The sequence below is a fragment of the Symphodus melops genome (assembly GCF_947650265.1).
Source record: "Symphodus melops genome assembly, chromosome: 12".
Lineage (NCBI taxonomy): Eukaryota > Metazoa > Chordata > Actinopteri > Labriformes > Labridae > Symphodus > Symphodus melops.
Genome location: NC_136702.1, coordinates 11208211 through 11232560, shown reverse-complemented (window position 1 = coordinate 11232560; position 24350 = coordinate 11208211). Strand labels below are relative to the sequence as shown.

The 24350-nt window shown below is 39.5% G+C and overlaps 2 protein-coding genes and 1 long non-coding RNA gene across 4 annotated transcripts in view; 1 reads left to right on the top strand and 2 right to left on the bottom strand.

Moving 5' to 3' along the window:
- The window catches only part of slc38a11 (solute carrier family 38 member 11), a 127386-nt gene that overhangs the window by 5756 nt on the left and 97280 nt on the right, over nucleotides 1–24350 (bottom strand). The window lies entirely within an intron of this gene.
- Nucleotides 1–24350, top strand: part of LOC306832362 — a 96835-nt gene that overhangs the window by 37790 nt on the left and 34695 nt on the right. The gene's annotated exons all lie outside the window — the stretch shown is intronic.
- Nucleotides 282–23107, bottom strand: fign (fidgetin). Of its 2 annotated transcripts, XM_079357908.1 has the most exons (3): nucleotides 22918–23107; nucleotides 22079–22113; nucleotides 282–2640 (listed from the first exon to the last, which is right to left on the bottom strand). In XM_079357908.1, exons 2-3 carry the CDS (start codon nucleotides 22101–22103, stop codon nucleotides 404–406), a joined length of 2262 nt encoding a protein of 753 aa, XP_079214034.1. In that variant the 5' UTR covers nucleotides 22104–22113; nucleotides 22918–23107; the 3' UTR covers nucleotides 282–403. The 2 variants fall into 2 exon arrangements, with proteins under 2 accessions (XP_079214034.1, XP_079214035.1); XM_079357909.1 differs by lacking the exon at nucleotides 22079–22113.

The window sequence follows — 24350 nt, the reverse complement described above, 5'->3', positions numbered from 1 at the left end:
TTTTAAAGCTTTTTCATATTAGCACGTCACCAACAGAGATTGTGAGGCAAAAAGAAATAAAAAAAAAAAACCTAGACAGCACCACCTCAGGCACTTGATAGCAACTAAATCTCAAGATCAGCAGAATAGTATGTATATATTTATATTTATATGTGTATATACAAAAACAGGGGCATCTTCTCCCACTTGTTTGAGTTTAAATGAGTACATGGGGACTGCAATATGAAGCATTTAAGTGTTATCATTTTTTCATATCTAAACTGGCATCCCCTTTTTAAAGCATTGAAGCACAGTCCCTTTGCTTTAAATGGTATGTTAATGTAACCACTGTTATTTTTGCTTGAAAGACAAACACTTACTTGTACTCAACTGTTTGTAAGAAATGTTGTTAGATGGGTCCCCTTTATTGATTACAACCAAACATTTTATTCCACTCAGTGTACATGTCTAGTTCTTTTTGTGATATGCTTGGCTGGAATTTGCAAAACACATTGTCAAAGTCTTGGTAAGAGACTGGTCTCATCTGAGTGGGATGAATACTTGACAGGTCCGTTCCAGGAATACCATGGAGAGGACCTACCACAGCCTCTTGACACAGCTGAGTCACATCCAGTCCTGAAAAGCCTTCTGTCCTTTGAACCAGTAGTGACATTTCTTTGTCACTGAGACAGTAGTTGTGCTGTGAGAGCTGTTGGCTGATTATCTGGTGTCGTGCCGTCCCATCAGGCAAGGGTATGAGCAGTCGCTTGGTAAAGTACCTCCGTAGGGAATCTGGGATCTCTTCAGGCTTGTTGGTGGAGCAGACCACAAGGATATGGTCCTCAGTAGAGGTCAGGATACTATCAAGCTGCATGAGGAGTTCAGCCTTGAGGCGATTCACTGGACTCTCCTCGCTGAGCTGGGCTGATAACAGCAAGTCTACCTCTCTGATGAACACTATCGCTGGTTGGCGACAACGAGCAACTAAGAATGAAGCCTGGATGATCTTGTCCCCTTCCCCAAGCCACTTAGTCACCAGAGCTGAGCTGCTGAGTCGCAAGAAAGCAGCGCCCAGTTGGGTGGCCATGCAGTGGGCAAGAAGCGTTCTACCAGTTCCCTGAGGTCCAAATAAAAGGAGGCTCCGAGGTAATGTGGCAAGTCCACTAAACATATCTGGCCTTAGAATTGGCCACAATATCTCCTCTTTAATGGTTGCTTTGGCCATATCAAGACCGGCAATGTCACTCCAGTCCACTGGAGGACCCTGCTGCAGGATTTCTGTAGTCACCATCTCAACCAAGTTGGAGTCACTGTTTTTTAGTTGTTCTTCTGCAGCATGGATGGAGGAGGTAGCCGAACTATTGTCGGGCCCTGTTAAGGAGTGAGAGAGGTGCTGTCTGTGCTCTTCAGTATGCTCGCTCATGATTGGGGATCCAAACTTGTTGAAGGACTCGCCAGTTCTGAGATCACCCACAGAGTTTTTGGTTGTTCCATAGGATGGAGGAGTTAGAGCTCTGCCGGAGTGTATCATAAATTTTCGTTGTTGTTCAGAGGACATTGGCTGCTTTGTTGGCTTGAACGCTAAAGACGAAGCCTCAGGATTTCTATCAAAGCCATTGCCCCTGTTTGAGTCTGAGAGGCTGCTGTCTGCTATTCTGTACATTGGGCTCTGTGAAGAGCGCTGTTGGTTGTAGTTAAAATTACCATAGCTGGAATCCATATCTCCATGTCCACTCATGTAGAAAGCTTTTCGTTTTAATGAGTTGGATGTGCTGCCATTCAAAGGTGTTGGTGCAATTGGTGTATGATTATGGGACTGGTAGGTATAGCCAGGGAGTGTGGAGGGGGGGATTGGGGTAGGAGCTGCAATGCCGGACGGCAGATAAGCAGAAGGAGGGGGTGCTCCCCCAGGGCTATAACCAGGGCCAACAGCAGTCTGAGAAGGATACCCTGTTGAAGGATAATTGTAGTTGGGAAGGTTTGGAGACCCAGTGTTGTAGCTCGGCACTAAGCTAGGGGGAGGAGGCGGGGGAGGTGGTTGTAAGAGACCAGCACTGTGCAAAGGCGAGGGGTGTGGGGAGGGGAGGGCTGGGGTACTCTGGCTGCTGTAGCTAGAATGCAGGTAGGAGCCATTGTAGCTGGCAGTATATTCCTGAGAGGGGAGGCCCGAGTGGAGAGTAGTGGCTGTGTGGCTCCCACAGTTACTGCTGGAATAACTCGGCTCAGACAAGCTGCTGGCCACCCCTGGGGAACTGCCTATGCTAGCAGACACATCTGTAGGGGGTAGGGCAGCTGTCATTCCAGCTTTGCTCACAGATATAACATCTGGAGCACAGTTCATTGGGTAAATCCCCTCCTGCCAGGACTCATTCTCTGACTTTCGTCCATTCATGAGTCCGGTGGTGCCATCAGTGTAGGAACACAGCAGGGCTCTTTCATTTGGGCCCTCTAGGATCCCAGAGTACTTCTCTGCATACTTCTTTAGCAGATTGGAGGCAGTCAGTGCGGAGATGTCGTCGTTGGCCCATGCATACTGGTAGGTTCGCTGTAAGTGCCCCCGATAGGCCTCTACTTTGTGTGCAGGGGAGCGGGTGGTGGATGAGATGTCGAAGTGTTGTTCTGCCCATTGTGTGTGCTCTGGGGTCCACTGCATCTTTAGACCTAGATACCCCAATAAGGAAAAGACATTGGCAGTTAATCAGCATTGTAATAGCTAAATTATATTTGTAAATGTTCAAAGTCATATTGTGGAAAAACCCTTCATACATTAATTGGGTGTAAACATTATTGAAATCAAAAAAGAAAATGCATAAAGAAATTTTTTCTCTTAAAAAATCTTATAATTCAATATACTATTTCCAAATGTGTTCTATATGATCAACAGACAATGCTAACAGAACACATATCACTGCCAGTATGAGCATGACGGTCCAGACACCTGCTTGGTGTGGTATAATCCACCCAACACAGTGCAGAATGACACAGACATTGCAGGTCAGTCTATAATCCAACCCTCATCTGAGGCATTCTGAGACCGTTTCAAACCTGCTTGGAAGAGAGCAGCAAAGCAATCTTCCCTGGCAGCGCTCTGTTGCTTTCATCAGACAAACCCCTCAGCCCAGCATGAATTACATCCACATTCAGTCTGCCTACTGCTTCCCAGTCCACAGAGTGAGGGAAGGGGAAAAAAACATGCTTCACTTGTCTTTTTCTCTACAGCCTGTCTCAGCCTCTCTGTATGGCCTTAAGAGTTTGAATGACATAAATAATCATTTAAAACCCCAAAGTCAATCTGGAAATAAAGGTTTTTAACCATGCTGTCATCTTTAACTCAGTTTTGGATTATCCTGGGATAATTTACCCTCCAAATAATTCACATTATTAGGGTTTACAGCTCAAAACAATCAGAAATACTTCAGTTATTCATCTTTAATCTACGCTAATCTCATGAGAAGCTGAAAGAACATATTAAAGGCTATGTATTTAGTTGAACTTCCCATGTCTTTAAAATGTTACATGCCTTTGCTAGTCTGGCAATACACTGCAATGATTTCTACTCTACTTTTATTTCTACTCTAGGTACTTTAGGATTTAGGCAGCAAACAGCCTGTGTCCAGAGGCAGATCACAAACGCTGTGTTTGCAGATTCCCTTCTGACTCCCTCCCAGCAATTTGCCCATCCGCCACACTAGACACCAGGAGCTAATTAGCAGGATGATGCTGCACTAATTGTGTTAATTTACAAGGTTTTAGTCAAAAGGATCCATGCTATGCCTCACATGGTTGTCAACCATCCAAGCTAATGATTAAGAAAAAGGACTGGAGGCAAAGCCCAGGCAGGCAAATATGGTAGCCATACTGTGCTGGAACAGAAAGGTTCATACTGAAAATAGAATATGAAAGTGGATTATATTGTCATGGGGACTACAACACAGATTACAAAATTAAAAGAAACATGTAATTATCTACTATGCAAATCAAAACCCAATTTGCTCGAGTTTTGTATGAACTACAGAATAATGTATGAATGGTACCCTTGAGAATAACAAAGGTAAGTCTCAGTGGCTGCTGCTTTAGACCCATGTGCATTCAATGAAGTATGAGCCACCCACTATATTCTAGGTCAGCTCTTGTGTTAGGTCTGTAGGTGGTTGTAAAGTGAAGGTAAGACTCTAATGCTGAAATATGATTTTCAGTGCAGCCTGTAAAACACACCTGATGTGTATTTTATCTCATATCTACTGTACATTAATAGACCTTCCAAATAAATGTATAAAGACATGGTGTATTCCACATACTGCAAAGAAAAATGATAATCTCCAAATACAAAAAACAGCATTGGGAAACAGCAATTGATCATCTTGCCATTCAGTTTTTCCTACACCACGGTTCAAGGTTAAGAATGTTTTTTTTTTTTTTTTGCAAATCATTTACTTGGGTTCATTAACACTCCAGTCTTGTTTTCTTTCAATGACACATATACATACGGCTTAATACTTATCCTTTATGAACAATTTGCCACTTTGGACAATCAAAGAAGTGCTACTTGCAGTGGGACTTGAGATCTCTGAGCATCAGGTATTGTATGAAATGAAAACCTTCCAAGGTGATTACATAAACACAGAACAGGTCTTAAGACAGGCGTTTACTTTATATACCAAAAATAACTTGAACCTTTGGATTTAGAGGCTTCTGGCTTTCTACAGGTAAAAAAGTATTCTCTATTTATACACAGCCTACGCAGAAAAACAAAGATACAATTTTTAAACCAAGTTAAATAAGAAAAGAGGTCCAGTATTGTACAAAAGCCATGCACAATTGAATTTCCATTTGTTATTGTTTTCAATGTATGTAAAGTATAAAACGGTTCAGATATGTCTACGAGAATGACATCTACTTAAGAGAGGTAATGGAATGGATAATGATGCATTCACACACAAATATGCATTCAAACACAAGCACATAAATAAACACACATTAGCATTAGTACATTTGCATAATGATTTTTTTTACTCTTAAATTAGCGTTAAATGTTGTCCTTTATTCCACCTGCCTGGAAAATTCGAATACAACATCCACAGGTTCCTTTGTCTTACTTTGAAATGGTATAATTACAGAGCACTCCATTAGCGGAATGTTTTCAGATCGCCTCAGGGCTCAGGCTCAGATTCCCCTAATCAACCACTAACAAATACAGCCTTTGTTTGGACTATTGTGATTGTCAATTCATGGATCTGAGTAATCCTTTATGGTGAATTTAATATGATAGTAATATAGGGAAATGGTATTTTTTGGTCTAGGGTTAATCTAATTCTTATCTGGGGTTATGTTAAATATGTTTTATACCTTTTTTATTGACATTTGATGCTATGGTGTTATGCTATAACACAGTGTTTAATTTCTGGTTCAGTGATCAGCAATGAAACAGAAGATGCTGACCTTTTTGGGAACTATTAATCTGGTAGCCTGGGCCCGTTTTTAAGCAAACAAGAATAGGCCTCCAACTCTGTCCATCCAATTTCCCAGTGCGTAAATTGGACCGCCGCTTGCACAGTTCTCTATTCATTACTGTGCTGCTGAAAGGAAACACAGAGGTGGCAGAGCGGTTTTCTTCACCCCAACCCCCCACCTCCCCTTTTCTATGTGAGTGCATGAGTGTGCGAGAGAGAGAGAGTAAGAGGGAGGGAAAAATGCCTTCCAGGAGGATTCCCAAGCATAAAGAGCTGGACTTTCCTTCCCCTTTTTTTCAGTTCGGGGGAGGGGAAGGTGGGAGGGTTGTGAGAAGAGGGAAGTGAAAGCTGTCCTAATTGAAATGTGGCCTAATCAGACTCATTACCATTTTTACCAATTTGCACCACCAAAGATGCCTATTAGGTAACTGTGTTTAATAAGCCGCTCTTTAGAAAACTAACTGTAATGAGCTCTTTAAAGTCAGGCTTGAACGTGATTATGCTCTGGAAGTGTTTTGCCAAGCCAAAGCAGACTGGTACATTTAGTCATGTACAATGTCATAATTAAACTGCAAAAACTCTACACTTCACACCCCACAATAGTCCCAACTGAGGCCACAGACATGCTGAAAAGTATTTATAATTACTGATCATTACAACCCTGGGATTTTCATCTCTGGACGTAAACATAATTATTGGAGCTTTTGCTTTTTTTTCTGCGAACACAGGCCCCTCCACTTGACAAGCGTGCAAATATTGCAGACACACAGTAATTGCGTTTATAAATAAAAACAAGCTCATTTTGAAATTCAGCAGCAATATTTTAAGTGTGGGAGGGGCGAAACATTCTCACACAATGTGAAATGGTAATCGGTATGGCTTCAGAGTTCCATTCATCTCACATATCAAGTTAGGACTATTTAAACTCAATTTAGAGCTCCATGTGGCAGTAATTCCAATCTTTAGATGGCAGGGTGCCATTTAACCCCTCATTTAGAAAAGATATGCCTCCCTCAGTCACTGTCTTTTCGGGGCCTGCTGCCCATACATTTCAGCCTGACCACCCATGGCAGCAAATTACCACACGTCTCCATGCTACAAAAGACCACAGATGCCACTGGTTTCTTTAGCAATCGTAGATCCAAAATGACAGTACAAACATTAACTTGGATTATGTGCATTGTATTTGATCTGTCTGTCTGCCATTGAACTTCCTGTGTAAAATAATTGAGATATTCTCAGTGACATTAGGAGGATCGACTGAGCTGATCTACCTTTTATAAGTGAAAAATGAAACATCACTTACATCTTCAAATGACAACATGTAAGACATCAGTAATGGGTGTATTGATTCAGAATAAATCCGATTTACATAAAAATGATCGACGAAAAAAGCTTTCTTCGATGAAGAATTACAAAAAGTGGCAAAAGTATCATTATGAATATAAACAAGCATAATAAAGCTGTCACTACATCTGAGATACATTTTACTCAAAGCTACTGTAAGGAGTTTTGAGATGATTTAAAAAAAGACTGAAACTAATATAGGTTTCTCCTTATAAGTTGCTGTACAAATCAAATAAGACCATCAGCATTAACGTTTTTTCAAAGCCTGTAACCACTGCAGCAGGGTGTCATATACAATTTTCAACTAGTCCTAAAACAAAGCTTTTTTCTAAATTTTACACAGCTAAGATTCTGATATTTTTTGCCCATATAATAAAGCAGGATGAGATTTTATGTCGCACAAAACTCTGCTTCAGGACCTGAATGTCGGCAGGCAATTGTGGGAAACGAGCTCAAAATATTCCATACTCTCTCTCTCTCTCTCCCCTCAACACATGCATTACTAAACGCAGGTGCCAGTAAATAGCAGAAGTGGTTGTCTGACACAGTGTTTAACACACAGCACGGCGTGAAATACACATTCTAAATGGGAGAGAATTCTACCATTTTTCACAAAGGGGGGATATTATTTGGAAGCTTAGACATACTGTGTGGAGATATATATATATATATATATATATATATATCTATATATATATATCAATAACACTGTTGTTTAATTTTTGTATTTGTTTATTTGCCTTGATAGGATAGGACAGGAGAGTGGAAGATAACAAGCAGAGCTGAGGTCAGTTGTTTACTGCTGCAATGAGGACTATAGCCTCTATGTGGCTTTTGTCATAACAAGATACCCCCAACCCTTGTATTTGTATTCTATACTTAATGATACTTATAATATATTCTTCTTAAGGATATGTATGCAGACATCTAACCTCTGTCAATTGTTTATTGATAATACGATCAGCTAATGACTGAAATATGGTAGTTACAGAGGATTTTTGTGCTATATTGCTTATTTCATCACTTTCATCACTTTTGCTCCCTTATTGAGCTAACTCAATAAGGGAGCTTCACCTTCATGTATAGAAAGTTTGTTGTCCCACCCACTCTGTGCAGGCAAATTTTTGTGTGGTTTCTGCAGCTGTTTGGCCAGCGCCACATTTCACAAACTGAAATGCGTTTAGCCACTAAGCTGTTCAAAAGTTGATTGATTATTTCTGTTCAGAATTGTACAAAAATTGTATTAGCACTAGCCTTGTTTCCAAAAAGATGATTCACTGCCACTGGTTTCACCTCTAAATACTTCCAAAATAGCCACAGTACATAAAACCAGTCTTATCTGCAGTGGTGGTACTCCTGCAGCCTCCTTATGTTATACACAATATAGTGGAGAACTTGATCCAGTCAGACTGAAACATCTGATAAGTGTATAAATCTACAGCAGCTGTCAATGCTTGTAACAGAAATGAACTGAAATTGTTTGCAGGCAAAAGGCCGTCGATGATTTCAATAATTGAATCTGAAACTATTCAGAGGATATTTACACTTAGACATCTTTGCAAATTTAGCTGCACAAATGCGTCCTTGTTTTTTTTAAAATTCAAAATATAATCTAGTAAAGTATGGCTGAACCATATATACAGTTTATACTGTTTCACCATCACAAATGTGATGTGCAGATGCGTCATATTGTAGAGTGTGCGGTGTCAGTCATGGTTCCTGAAACATGCAGAGCTGCCACTTTCATGCTGTTTGAGGGAAACTGTTATTTTAATTTCCATGGCTTATACAAAATAAAAGTCTACCTGATATCATTATCAGTAGTCAGTGAACTGACCACTGTGCAACCAGTCTGGAGACCCGGCATGTAAAAAATAAATGGGCTTTCTTCCAAATTTTCTAACAGTTTGGTACACAGTATGATAATTCATAGAAATCTACAAGGTTGTTGTTAGAAACAAAATGAGAGAGAGGAAGACACGATTTGTAAAAGATGTTGAAAAATGTCAAAATGTTTTTTAGCATGTTTACATGGATGTTAGACTTGAATTTGTCATAAACCTTGGACATCCTATAGTCCTGAGAGATTTGGATTGACCTGGTGATAAAGCGTGTTGAGGCGAGTGCGTTTTTCTTGAATTTCAGAGTTGTACAGTAAAATGTGAAGGTTGAGGGATTCTCTGAGCCGTCATTTCGCTGTCTACTGATGCTAATTAAACCAGGACTCTTCAGGCCAAGAGGCCCCCGAGGCTACGTCTTCCATTACTACCATGAGTACAGCTAAATTCACACACATGCTAAACTAACAGCTCTCCAAACACAAGGGGAACTTGTACACTGAATAGAAGAAAGACAATTACAGGAGACAGGCTTCAGAGTGTTCTGTAGTGCATAATACTGATGAATACTCAAATGGCTTGTTAGTTAGAAGAATAAAAGTCATTGAATCAGAGTACTTGGTGAAACTTGTACAGTAGAGGTAGTGTTTTTTTTTTTCTGAGCCTCTGTGAACTTGGCTGCTCTGCCTCTCAGGGGATCACTTACACACTTCAAAAGAGTAGAGAGGCCAATAGTGACCTCGCTACATGAAGGCTCATTGACCAAAAGCTTCTCGCTAACATCTTCATTCCCAAAAGTCCTGTTACCCCAAGGAAGATGATCAAAGAGGCACACAAAAAAGGAAAAATTGGTGGGATTTTCACATTTTGATTTTGACTCTAAGGCAGTAGAAGCAACAAACCAACAGGCGACCCCCACCCCCGAAAATTAACAGATCATCTTGTTCACTGGTCCGATTCACAACTGTGATTACTTCACAAGTGCGGCCATTACACTTTACAGCCATGTTAACCTGGCAAAGACACAAAGGAAATGACATTGTATAAAAAATCAAATTTTTCACCTTCTGATCGTGAATGAAAATGCCTAACAAAAGTGTATTTTTTTAATACCAAAAAACTCGCTATATACTGTAGCCAGTGGCATGACGTCAACCTTTCTGAGAAATTCTGCTCTGTTAAGAATCTTTCTAACAAAGAATTGTTGGCTTGACAATAAATCCCAAACAGCTATTTACAACAGAAACATTCCTGTTTAATAGATGCCATTTTATCTACTGAAGGACCATTTTGTTTCACAAGTTTCACAGAAATGTGTCTCAACTCTACATGCGAAGTTTTGAAAAGCATTTTTAAATATAGACAAGCTAAGCCAGAGTTATCCTTTCTATTTATTATTTCCCACCCAATAAACTGATTAAAAGTTTAAATTGAACTGAAATTGAAAATAACCAAGTGAACAAGGAAAAGGGATGTTTGCCTGCAACCACCGCCAGCTTTTCTGTTGAAGCATTCTCTGCTATCGACTGCAAGTCTCAAAGAAGGTCACTTTCTCCAACACAGGCCAAGCAAAAGGTGAAATGAGACAACTGAAGCAATCTTAGGTCAATATGAAATAGAAATCTCTCAGCTATACTGTAATAAAGTTACTGAAGTGAAGTAGTGAAGCCATAAAGGCGAACTTTTACAAGGAAAGAGCTGTAGAGGAGATTGGTTCGCCCACTGGCAAACAATGGCTTCTAAGAGCTAAGGTGGAATCTTCTGGACGAAACTGAGGAGCTGGTTTCCAGATTTTCACTTTCAGAAGAAAGTTTGGTTTTGAAAGGAATCTAATATAACTTTTCTAGTCATGCATCTTAACCAAAAACATTGCAAGTCTTTGATTGACGGAACAATTATTCACTGTTCAAACATGTCACCGTCAATTTAAATCAAATGAGAATGCTTCATTGTTGCAGAAATAAAGATGCATTTTTCTTTTATTTACAGGCCCGTCAAACGATTACATTTACTCATGATTAATATCTTAATTTTATGGCTTAATCGCATTTTTAATCGCGTGATTGAAATAGAGATGGGACACACCCGATCTTATGTTGGTATATCAACATAATTTACGTATCGGATATCAGACTGACAGGCTCATTCCAAGTCAATGATCAAAAAAAGAGCGCTGTGCAGCTTTCTCAGTTAACCCAGTCTCAGTTTAAAAAAACATTCAGACTGAACTGTAAGAAGTTCAGTCTGTTTAAAAGATTACATTTTAAAACCATTTTAAAAACAGTTGTTGCTGCTTCCTGTTTGTATGTGTAGCCAGCCATGCAATGCTAGGTTTACTACAGCTTTGTCTAGCCTTACACATAACACCAACAACAACAACAACATTATTAGTAGTGATAATTGAATTGGAATCAGTATTGGTAACAGTACATGGGTAATGGAATCAGATCGGAACTGAAAAAATGGTGCATCTCTAGTTTGAATTGTCATCATTAAAAATGATAGGCTGTTCCTTTTAATGTTTTTAACAAAACCTACAAAAATACAAATTAAAATATTTGACATCCACAATTTAGACTCCTCAACTAAGCTGTCTGAGTTTTTTAATGTGAAATGAGGCACACACTGCGGAGGTTTATCCACGGTGTTCCTAAAGGGACAAAATAGCATGTGATTAATCAGGACATGAAATAATTTCAGCTATTAACTAGTCAATGCTTAAAACACTAATAATTTAGCAAGACACATTTGCTTTCCTTTCCTACTTATCATACCCCCCCTCTCTCTCTCCCCCCAATTTTAGAGTTTATCTACTGTGTAGTCTGTCAAATGAAGGCATAAAAAGCAAAAAATACAATACAAATACAAGAAAAATAAAATCTTTAAAGAAGAAGCAAACAATGATAACATGAATACTCTACTGTTTGTCTAACAGCCAATGCTTGTGGAAGCCTTTGCATTAAATCACAGAGGCTATTAACTTCAAAAACCAAAGGAGCACCATTTATCCATCAGCTAAACCGTTCTATCAGAACTGACCGATCAGGTAACATGAAGAAATAAGAAACACACGTGCACATAACACACACACACACACACACACTAACACAGACCTTGCTAGATGATGCGTTTCCAAATTCACCCCCGATCATTTCTTATGATCAGATCTCACTTTTCTGACTTCATAAGCGGCTCAATCGCCTTCATTAATATTAATTTACACTGTTTAAAACATGAAATGACATTAAAATTACACAGACAAAAATCCTCACTCGGCTGCACTTACTGTACTGTACATCTCACGATCGTGTCATTCACAGCATGTTGAGAGGTGGATCATGTATTATAGGGGGCTGTGCACAAACAGATCATGTCCATTATTGAGTCGAGAAGGAGGCAGACAGTGTTGTGCAAGTCCACAGGAAAAATGAGTTGGCTTAAAGTTCAGCACAAAGCTTAAAATGAACAGATTCACGTTCATAGTTCACTATTTTAAACTACGGTCAGAGTCCAAATTAAGGCCATAAACTATGTAGAGTTAAAATGTCTTGCTTTTATAAATATCATACGGATCGATTCTATACAGAGTTAGTGAGGGAGGCAGAGATAGAAAGGCACAAGAATAAATATCGCAGATGACATAATACAATAAGCATATGTGATTAATGACTTCTTTTTTAGAAAGTTTAGGAGGTGCCCCATGATTAAGCTAAGCAAATTTGCAAGTGACTTAAATAACTAAAAAAATGGCAAGACTTTTTCTTTAAAAAGCATATAGACAGTGTTGTTGTATTGTATCTTATGCCCGGGACACAGTCTACAGATGTAGCAATGTCGGATGCACGCTGGGTGCCACGAATGTGACTTTTGATGAGACATGATCATCATCAATATTAACATTGACAATCAATCAACATCATTAAGTGCAGAGGTGTTCATGAAAGTGCCCCGCCTTTCACTCTTAACCATTTAATGGTAGGAGCTGTCTGTGGTTGCTATTGATTTAAAAAAGACAGTAAGCATTATAATTAAATTGAAAGCTACAAAATGTAAATCAGTTATCAATATGAATCAATATTTATCTTTTTCATCAAACTTCTACAATCTGTTATATGCAGCAGGGCAGCACTGCAGTTGCATCAATGTGATTTGTTAATGCAGCAGAGGATTGGAGCTGTCGGAGTTCATATAGAAAGAGTGCGAAGCAGGTGGGTGAGAAAACGTTAGCCTTCAAAGAGTTCAGCACTTTGATAGAAATGAGGCAAGAAATCAAGAAGAGCCGTGCGATGGATAGTATTCCCCAGATGTCCTTAATAGATCATAAAATGAAGGAAAGAAATAAGGTTAATCTGTGGCTCAAAGCATTTGTGGAAATTAAATGGGATAAATAATTCAGAAATTTAGAAAGAAGCGATTCAAATATTTCTTGTGAAATTTGCACCTTGCTTGTGTTGATACACTCCACAGTACACTTAAAGGAAATGAATGTTTTCAGTACAAAGCAGAAATAAGAATAAACATCCTGGTGTATAGCACCTGACCTCAATCTGCAGCTCTGTACACTCTTTAAAGTCATCATTGTTCTGCATTCTGCTGCATTTGCATGTTCAGAGTTCAACCAATTAAAAGCTAATTAATTAGACACAATTCTATTAGGAAACAAATCCCACTCATCAATATACACAACCTGGGGTCAGCCAATGCTAAAATGTGACTACAGAATGGCACAATAGCACCTTTGGAGCTCACAATAAACAGTTTGGCACAGAAATGTTTAATGGAGCACAAGCTCATCTTTGCTGATAGATTTGTACTTCCCTGGATAGAAAGCAGGAGCAGGTTTCATTTGGACACACAGTCTGCTCTCAGGCAGTATAAAAAGGGCCAGGTGCTCACGATCATTAGTTCGCCTTTTACTCCCTGCCAATGTTTTAGGTCAAGAAGTGACTTTTTTTTATTTTTTTTATTTGTTTCGTTTTCCATCTTCATATCTAAATCTATATTTATATGCTCTCCAACTCTTTATCAAATATGCATCAAATGTCTAATACATTAATGCTGCGCCAAAAAGAGAAAATACTGAATCCATATCTGACTGCAGCAGTTTAAATACATTTTCTACATGCAGAATTTAAATGCTTTAAAAAAGCAAAGTGAACTTAATGTTTTCTTTAGTTAACCGACTTGCATAATGTACACTTTAAGTTATGATATTAATTTCCAATTAGGTTAGCATTTTAGCTCTGATTGATGACCTTTAATTGACCCCTGTCAAGCTATTGATTTTCTGCCTGTCTGTCTAGGTTCATTAGTTTAAATGAGAGAAATACATATGCACACAAAAATAATCATTCTATTTCTAATCATTTTCATCAGCCAAGTATTTACTGTATGCGCCTTCAATCAAAATTGTTTTACTAAGCAAACTTATGGCCGTCACTGTCTGGATTTTCAAATCAGCTTTTAAGCGGAAACAATATTTTTAGCTACAAAAATAGAATAAAGCCTAATGGAAGAAGTGCTTCGTGGCCGAGGTTTGCAAGGCTTGTTTGACGTCTTAGAAAAAGAATCTTGCTTGATTCCTCGCTGTTCTTAGGTTGAATATCTATCATCCATGTGCCAGCCCTCCGTCTCAATGAAAGAGAGTAGCAGACAAACGGCCTGCTGCTGGCTGAAATAGTCAATAAAAACAACAACTGCTCAGTTCATTTGTTGTTTATCCTCTCTTACAGGTTGTGCATACTGTTTAATAAAATCTGCCTCTGGCTACAGCGTGGTCCCTTGATGAATCGCTCACAGCCCCGACAGTGAAGAGTCTTAAGTATGCTAGTTTCACTTTGTACACAGCAGTTCGTACAGCCTCGCTCATTTGGGTATCCATGAAAAAAACAATATCCTACTGGGAGCATTCTGGGTTTCAAACATTTGGGGTCAACTACACGAGCAGATTCCACATGTGCAGCCTGTGGCCACTGAGGTCTGGAATCTACCTCCCTCCTGGCTGGGTGACGTTGCATGTTCTATTTCGAGACCGAGGGTTGAAGTGAGGCTGCAGGGAGTGTAACACTGACCCACATGACCTGTGGCCTAGAAAAGCTGCCTGATGCTCTGCGCACACACACACACACACACACACACACACACACACACACACACACACACACACACACACACACACACACACACACACACACACACACACACACACACACACACACACACACACACACACACACACACACACACACACACACACACACACACACACACACACACACACACACACACACACAAAACTCCTCACTCCTTTGCTGAAGCTTTTTCAAAGGGCAAATGAAACCTTTTCGCATTGCATTTGTCTTTTCATGCCAAATGATTTGCATCCGTTTTATTCACGTCTTTGAGTTGTTGTCAATGTATTCCGGAGCCTGATGCTCGCTCTCTGAAGTCTCGAGTGGGAAGACAGAAGAAAGGAAGTGGAAGAGGCAAAAACTGCTTTACTTTCAGACCTTGGTGTCTACAGGCCACATGTCTCCAGTCATCTGTCACTAGTTTACATACATACTATGACACTTCCTCTCTCTGTGGGAACCCGTTGTCACCACTTGGCCGCCAGCAGAGGCTGACTGGGTGCTAGATGGGTCTCCCCCAGGTACCTCTAGGGAGCCACATTAGGGGCCTTAGCTGACAGACTGACAGGGACACGCAGATACACACATACACAAACACACATACAGCCCATCCCTCGCCCAAGCGCTCACTCCTCCTACAGTATACTCGCATGCTCCCAAGGCAGCCACATTTTGCATAAAGCAGGGACTTTGCTCAACATCATTTTTTTTCTCTTTTCTTTTACCAGACGCAAAATTATTTTTCACCCCTCTAGCCTCTACATGCTACATGGAAGTTTGGAAAATGAATAATGGAAACAACAGAGCTGAGACTCATGGGATCCATTTAAAGATGTGGGAGAGGCAGAGCAGTCAGGGTTTGGACGGCAGGAACATCACGCTCCCAGTAAATGAATCCGCTATTGTTCTGTACAGTACACAAACACTGCTTTTAACTGTTGAAGGCCTAATAATGCCAACAATGAAATCGTGCTTATACATTTCCCTTTAAACCAGGAGAGCATAAGGGTAAAAGTACAACAATCAGTTATCTTTTAGTCCATATATCATTTTGGACACAAACAAACTGAGGGCCAAATGAACTGGCTTCAACTTCCAATGTGGAAATGCAGTTCTTTTTCAGATTTTGTTGCAATACACAATCAGCGCTCTATTAAGATTTTTTTTTGGCTTTCTTTTATTCCAAAAGATAGTGAGGAGTATAAAGAAATACGGGGAATTAAAAGTAGGGAAGACATGCACCCAAAGGGCATAGGGTCAAAGAGCCCAGGGTCGACGCAGCACCAAAGGATTAATAACATGATTTGAACGAGAGTTTAAACTATGTTTAGCTTTTCTCAGCAAAAAGAATCCCTCAGTTTTGTATTTCCACCTTTCCTCCCCAGATATCTAAAGTGGAAGTAAGCAGGCAAACGCGGGGCAGTCCACTGTTCCTGCTATTTTAGAGCATGCAAAGTCAACATGACTCCCCGAGGTGATTTCCTGATAATGAACACAAAAGAAGTGTCAGCCCTCATAAAGCTCTGCGATCATGCTGAACTCTTGAGCGTTCAATTTTTTCCTCCCTTTTTTTTTTTTGCACTCTTATTTTTGTGATTTAAATTAATCTAATTCCGTGTGGACTCTTAGAGCGACTGTCAAATAGGCCACCCGCTAGGCAGGGAGGCTTCTAGTGACTTTTCACTTAGTGTGCAAGCGAAACTGCTGGAGGAAAAAAAGCGACTTCTTTACGAATTTGAATTGTCAACATGTAATAATCCAGCAAAAATCAGGAGAGAAAAAGTTCTTTTTCTTTCATATTATATGAATTCTGTGAACAGCTCAACAGGTTCAACCTTGATTCCAGCTGCCTTGAGGAAAACAAAGCCTTGTTTTGTGTGCTCTTAACTAACACAGCATTTTCCACCTTAATAAACGAGTCACTAGAACAACAATACAACATCCCAGGATAAACCCCAAATATCCAATCGTACTCCCTCATGTTTGTGCATGCCGCTCTGCTCAGTGTCACTGCAGACACCTGCTGCGCTGCTGCAGCCTGACACCTTAAACCTCTATGCCCCCCCCCCCCCTTCCCCTCCGCTAGTACTCCCCCCCCCCCCCCCCCCAAACTCTCCACACCATCAGGCAGCAGACCTCAGCCCACCCTCTCCCGTCCCTGGCACTCAAGTCTCCCTCTGCCAGCACCTGGCCCCGTGCCAACCTGTCAGCCACCCGACTCTACGGAGGATGAATGAATCGCTGAGTAAAAAAAAAAACAGCGATAAGACTCCCATCATGTCTGATCACCATTGGAGGTAATTGTCTCAAATATCAATTTATGTCCATTAGAATGGGATGTGATGTATGGGACAATGGAGAATAATCCAAAGATGAACTTTTATGTTCAAAGCATATTTTAACTACTTTTAAATTCATAAACTTCAGTTCATGAATTATAACCTTAATACATTTTCATATTGAGCCAATATAAAATAGTTTAAAAACTATTTTTCTTTTTACAGTTTAATATTTGATCTCTAATTAAATTTGGAGCCAGCTTTATGTTTGTAGAATCAAAGAATCTTGGATCACACGCTCTTGGTGTTCTCATAATTTAGAGGTCGTCGTGATAAGAATGGGTCAAGGCAAATTTAGGAATTTAAATTTTAAAAACTACAAATCAAACAACAGTCCATCAGTTCTGGCCTTGATTGCCACATTAGTGAGGCACTGTTTTAGAAGAAGAAGAAGAATTCAATACAGAAAACTATGCGCCGTTCTCTGATATCCCCTTGTGAAACACTCGCCTCTTCTCTCACAATATGAAACTCCCCAACAGCATGCAATAAAAAAAAAAAAAAAAAAAAACACCTTGGAAGGAGGACAGGAGAAAAAACACCTCTTCACCAAGGTTATTCAATGATAAGCAACAGAACTCAGACACACAATGACGCCTCAAAGTATCTGTATTTTGAAAAGTGGGTCCTTGAGGAGAGTTATTCACTGCATGAAAAAAAAAACCCAGTAAGTAATTTTGTTAAAGATTTTACCATACGGCATAATGTCTTCATGTTCATATAAAGTAAAAGAACTGTTTTCTGCGTCTCCAAATAAGACAACGATACTTAGATATAAATGACCGTGAAGGATGTAGAGACAGACAAGGCTACAAGACAAGAACTGTAGTAAAAAAAAAAAAAATATATATATATATATATTTGGCATGATGCACATACAACTGAGAAACATAAATTTACAGGCAGGCGACAAATCCAGGTGTCGTAATTCTCTACAAAAACTAAAGATAGAAACATCTCAGAATCTTTGTGTCCACTTAGAAATAAAATCCAGACTTCAGCATGTCTAATTAAAATGTAAACAGTGTAATGAGGACATCAGTGATTTAGGCAAATGTCTCTCTCCGGCAGCCACTGGGGGTATGATAATTACCGAGGCAAATCTATGAATGCACATGAATCTCCTACAAGTCCAGATTAAAAGCCTTAGTGCTAAACCTAGTTTGGTACACCTGGGGATTGTCTATTCTAGCCAATCCCCCACAGGCTCTGCGCTGCCTTGTCTCCTTGTGAGTGCAGAGACACCTCAGATGAAACAAAGCCTGTTTCAGTGTGTTGGAAAGGAGGAGAACAAGGAGTTTAAGGCGGTAAATGCAACACTGTGTAAATGATATGCTTTGGCCTGAATAAAGCTGCCATAAAATATGACTTATGAACATGTTTCTGTTATAATCAGTCATTAAGTGAAGCCTATAAGCCCTTAAAGCCCCTTGTGCATTACATATGGCACATAATAACATATAGAATGTAAGTGTGAAGGATAGGTTTCTTAAAAAGGATAAAGAGAGCAAGGTGTTCTGTCTGGAAAAAAAAAGGTTATTGTATAAAAAAAAACATGTACAGCAAGAAACAGATCTGCAAACAGAGCATGCAAACATCACATGCAAAACATCCACGCACAGATCCTTTAAAAGGATTTACAGATGCTGCACTATATGGAGAAATAGAAGACTAAATATCCCTTTGGTTCCTTGTCAGTAATTTGTGTTTTTTTTAAATCCAAAGGCGATGTGTTGGTGGCGATTTGTTAAGTTTAGAAGACGAAATAACACGGCGGGCCTGTACCTAGCAGACATGTGAAGGGTAAGTACAAGCAGCCAGTGGTAGGCACATGCATTTTAGAAAATGTCTATGCCATATGCTGTCACTCAGAGGAAAAGAGGAAGAAAAAAACAAGTCTGAGCAGACAGTCGCTGTGTCTAAATGAGATGGTAGAAGGAGGAGGAGGAGGGGGAGAAAAAGGGAGGATGTCAAGGATTCATGGACCTTCATCTTTGCAGTAGAGCAAACACGTCCCTCAGTATAGCAACAGACAGCTGCCTCCACTTTCTAATGCAGTCTAACTTAGATCAGTGCAGGAATTGTCAGTGCAGAGAGAGAAAACACACAAAGATAACATAGCAGGCTGCCATGAGGGAAACGACAGAGATGTGAATACAAGATGAACAGACAGAGGGGAAGAAAAAGAAGGGAGGGTGGGAGGAACACGTAGAATACCTAAAACACAGATTGGAGTTTTTTTTCTCCCTCATGCGTGTCTTTTTCCTCCATTGGGGGACTCCCTCACTTTTTATATGAAAAATAAAAGACACCACTTAACATATTTGCTCAAGATGGCAATCCTGCACTGATCTCACACAGCTCAGTCAAAGGGGGCTGGGTGGGATTGTTTTTGTAGTTGAAGACAAATTGATCCATCAGTAAAGATGATTATTTCATCAATTTACAGCAGCAGTGCAGTCATCCCAGGAGGTGTTTACACAGAATCGGCTCAGGGTATTCAGGAGCCGCCTTTAATTGTCATCATTAGTGCACATAAGAAAAAACTGGACCTGTCATACACACATTCTCCCTGTAGTAATGGTCTCAGTCAGGCTGTCAATTTAAGCGATCAGCTCGCAGTGTTTCACACTTCAGGTCATGGATGGATCAGTTAAAGCCGCTGCATTTTTCACACATAAACTTTATAGTTCTAAATTGGATAAGGGAAACATGTCAACTAATTAAGAAAAAGAAAGGAATAAACTTTACTGTTTTTAAAGCTGTAACCTTGTTAGACATTAAAGCAATCCTTACTTGATTTATGTGGATAAATCTGTTCTCAGAAATAAAAATCTCTTTTTAATCTTGAAAAAAAAATCTATAATTTTAAAGATGCTTTAAAATAATTTTCTCCAAATATGTTTTTTTTTACTTAAAAAATGGAACTAACTATGCCATAAAGAGGAAAACTGCGCTTTTGCGACAATCTGCAAACAATTCCTCTTCCACTTTGAGAGAACTAAACAAAAATAATATATACATGCTTTCATAACAGGCGAAAGAAGGTGGGTGCAATTATTTTGTCTCCATCATACAACTTCTTGTCATTATTTACAACCACTCTTAAAAGTGTGAACATGTGTGACACCCGGTAAAGAGGGGGTGATGAAAACAGGCGGGGTCAGCATCTGTCGTCAAACTGGGCGCAGTGATTTCGTGTCAGGCAACAGCTTAGATAGCTATCATAAGTGCTCTCCTATCAGAAATAAACAGAGCTGTCAGCTGCTTTCCCATGCACAGCGGAGGTGTGTGGGGTTAAACAAGGAACTGCAAGAATCACCTCACTCGCTGCAGGAGACCAGACATGGACTCCTTGTGAGGCTTATTTCATAATTAGAATATTTAAGATAAAAAGTCTGAGAGGGAATACTTTGATAAATGCAAGATGACTGACTTTTCTGTGAAGATTTTTGACATTTTTCAAAATAAATTTACTTAGAAAGCATTATTTCCTTTACAATTTGTTGGATATTAAAATGCACGCATATTGATTTTTAAGGAGTTCACAATAGATATCATAGCTAAGACATGAAATCTGGAATCAATTGCAGTCGTTAATCCCAATTATTTGCAATTCAGTTCATATCCATATCTGAACTCAAGTCAACGTCATCTCCTCATAAAAATACCCACACAGGCATGATGGAGGGTTAGTATAAAACACATAAAATCCAGACTAGCACAGTTACCCACTTTACAAAAAAACATTACAACCAAACACTCCAACATAATGAATGTGTCTGTAATGTACTTTTTTTTTCAACCACTGAGTGACGGATGCTGCGATGCTGTTAGTTTTTGAAGAGGAATGAAAACATACTTCAGCTCACTGCTGATGATGTTAATTTCCTCTCCAGGCAAAACATGCAAATGAAATGTGTGGACACAATTAAGTAGATTGTTTTGTGCAGGTTAGAAAAGGTTCACTGAGGGCAAAGTGTTTGCAAAAGAGAGAGACAGCAACACACAACTTGTTACTTCTCCTGACTTTCTGTTCTAATGCTTAGTGCTCAGGTACATTTACTACCCAAGTGTCAAACAGCATCTCTATAATTCATGCTATTTCTCAGGTTAGAGAGTGCAACAACAAGATAAAAAACAAGATATTCTTAAATGAAACTTCAAATAAGACCAGGTGCAAGATTTCCTAAAGTCAGTTTAAATTGCAAAAAGAGGGATACCTTTAAAATCAACATTTTCTTAACTCACCAAAGTGTAATTTTCTGCTACGTTAACCTTTAAATCGGCTTTTTTTCCCCAGATAGACAATTGTTGATCAAAATTATTAATAAACTAAATAAATTAGTAAACTGTGAAATTAAATTAATTTCATAAAGACAGCAGGTATTCCTACTTGAGGTGACAACAGATTCTGATCTAAATCCTTGGCATACATTACAAAAAATAAGGCTCTTTTATTTAGCTGTCTTAATAACATGTTCTGGAAATTTTTTTCAGGGCCAAATATTGATTTTAAATACAAACTTTTTTTGCTGTCTCAATAAAGGAAGGCAGTTTTGTGTTAGTGGGCTTAAATTTAAAACCCTTCATCAAAAATATTAAATTAACATCTGTTATGGAAATAATCTGATCATTAGGGTTGCATGCAATAATTTTAAAGTATTGCGATTTGAAAGCAAAGGTGAAATGTAGCTCATAGAAACCAAAGTAAATAATAGAAACCAAAGTAAATAAAAATGAGAAATATGATTTCACCTACACAAGATTATTTGACTTACTTATGGTGCAACTTGATATTAATTATAATGTGCCTTTATCTTTACACTTTCATTGACCTTTTTTTTTTTTTTTTTTACCATAAAACAAAACAACTCAACTTTTGCAAAAGAGCCAAACATGCAAAAACAAAAAGCATCCCTGCAATTACACCCTCTTTTCAAATATGACAAATACAAATAACAATATTAATGATAATTTCAAAATGAACGTACCATAAATACTGGTGCTAGTGATCATGTCTTCAAGCCTAAAAACACAAGGAGAGGGGAAAAAAAGGCAGAATCGGAATTTTCACGAGGAGGAATTCCAAAGGTTGCTTCTCATTACAGGCACTTTTCCCTCTGCTATCGGATTTCACAAGTTTAAAAAACACACGCTCCCTTGCTCTCTCCTCGGCTGTTCATTTGGGACATGTATTTACGGACAAACATGCGGATACATTTTTGGGAGAAAAAAAAAATCAAAAATCTAAAAGAGAGGTAAAATGCCGTGGATGGAGATCGCGATATGTAGCCACACATTCACGGCTGCAGCCTGTCACTTCGAGCGCGAGTTGGAACAAGAGGAGAGGAAGCATGTGAGAGACTGTGGATGACATAAAACACACATTCTTCACGCCGCCTATTAGAGGAAGGGGCGAGAGCAGCGTTATGCCCCCCCACCAGCCTCCTCCCGTTTACTTTTAAAATAGATGACTTGCCAGCAGTTGTCCCACTAAGAGCGCAATGAAAAGTCATCTATTCGCCTCCCGCCTGCAGATATCGCGGCAAGTTTTATTCAGACTGACATGCTAAAAACTTCCCGTTGCAGCAAAGTTCTTTAAGAGACTGGTTTCGTCTGTGTATTCAAACATCTCCCGGAACTCGGTGGCATGTATTTAGTCTTCATTAAAGCGTTGACAAGTGGTTAAAGCTCGGGGAAATGCGGAATAACTGCGCTGCAGCTCCGTGACGCGCGACACAGCCTCTCTCCGCGTGCGCAACGCTATCGCCTTGCTCCGTTTCTCTTTCTAATTGTCAACATCACTGATGGACAGAATAATAAGACTTACCTGTGGAGGTGACAGGACAGCGCCACGCTTTATAGCATCATCGATCCCTTAATAGTGTGCACGTGAGCGTCTGGCAGGCTGTTGGGTTAAGCTAGGCGGCTCGCTATTTGAAACCAGTCCAAGTTAGTGAGGGGAAGACTGACCACAGCCTCTGCCATGTTGGAATTCCAAACCCTGGACAGCTGCTCCACTGAATGAAGGCAGCAGCAAGCGCCACACTGCGCATGCGCTCTGCAGCGCGAGCCAAATTCAAAGAGAATCGGTCCTAATGAGCAGCAGTTCAAGGAATAGCCTATCATGACAATGTGATGTTGTAGTTTATGTGATTTATTGCAGTTTAATGGAACCCCCTGACTGCACGCACCACTGGGAGCAGCTGCTTTTTTTTTTTTTTTTAATTTAAGATGTTATATTATTGCAGCCTGTTTTTTGCATAGCCTTCATGTCTGCACTGTCCAGGGCAACTTTATCTGCATGATGTAACCATTTTATTCATCTGCAGAGAGGATGTATGTCGGCAAGGTATTTCTCCTGCTATTTAGTTCTAACATTTCAAATAACACAAAATATATAAAAGCATGTTTTGTTTGCTCAATGTCTTTCACCATGTGTCATTAGAGTTACTAATTTTTCTACGAAACCATAATTTCAAAGGAATAGTTCAACTTTTGTGTATTTTCTATCTTGACACAAGTTCTATGAGAGGATCTGTCAATCTTCCAAATTAAATATAAAGTCACAGCCACCGAGTTTGCTATAATACACCTGCACCTTACATAAATAATACATTTAGAGTCATAATAGATTTTGCCACTGCACCTGACAAAGAAATAATCCCTCACGAAACACCCTGAAAGCCCCAGAAATGTTTTGTTTTTGTTTTAAATATTTTTTTCTTTAGTTTAGATTGTGTTTGTGTTTTTCTTACCCTCACATAAAGAAATGCTAATCATCAGCAGGCCATATTATTGTTTGACTAACAAGTCTGCAGTGGTCTGCAGCACTATTTTTTTACTCTGATGTGAAGAAGATCTGAAGAAATTGGAGATTTTATATCGAAAATCTTACCTACCTATATGTTCTGTATGTGGAAAAAACTCTAGAAACAACTTGACTGATAGATTGTTGCAGAGTTTTTATTGTTGTTATCTCTGATATCTGTGCACAGCCTTGAGAAAGGGGGGTGATCTCATCTCCTTTAGGGAAGCTGTGTATTAGAACCCCGATGTTACACGCATGATATGAGGATCGACACAAAAAAAGGGCCCCATTATGCCCTATCATATCCATACCCAAGGCCCTGGGAGTGATGCATTGATTCAGCCTTCAGTACTCCCTTGACTGCACCATGCTAATTCCAAGTGCACGAGCTCTTTGGAGAAATCCTACCCATAAGGCAGGACACGGATGGCCACTGAACTGCTCTGGACAAT

Coding starts and splice junctions, on each gene's coding strand:
- fign (XM_079357908.1), bottom strand. CDS start 22,103: ATGATCACTAGCACCAGTATTTATG. Junction 2,641..22,078: donor CACTAGCACCAGTATTTATG/GTACGTTCATTT, acceptor TGGGGTATCTAG/GTCTAAAGATGCAGTGGACC.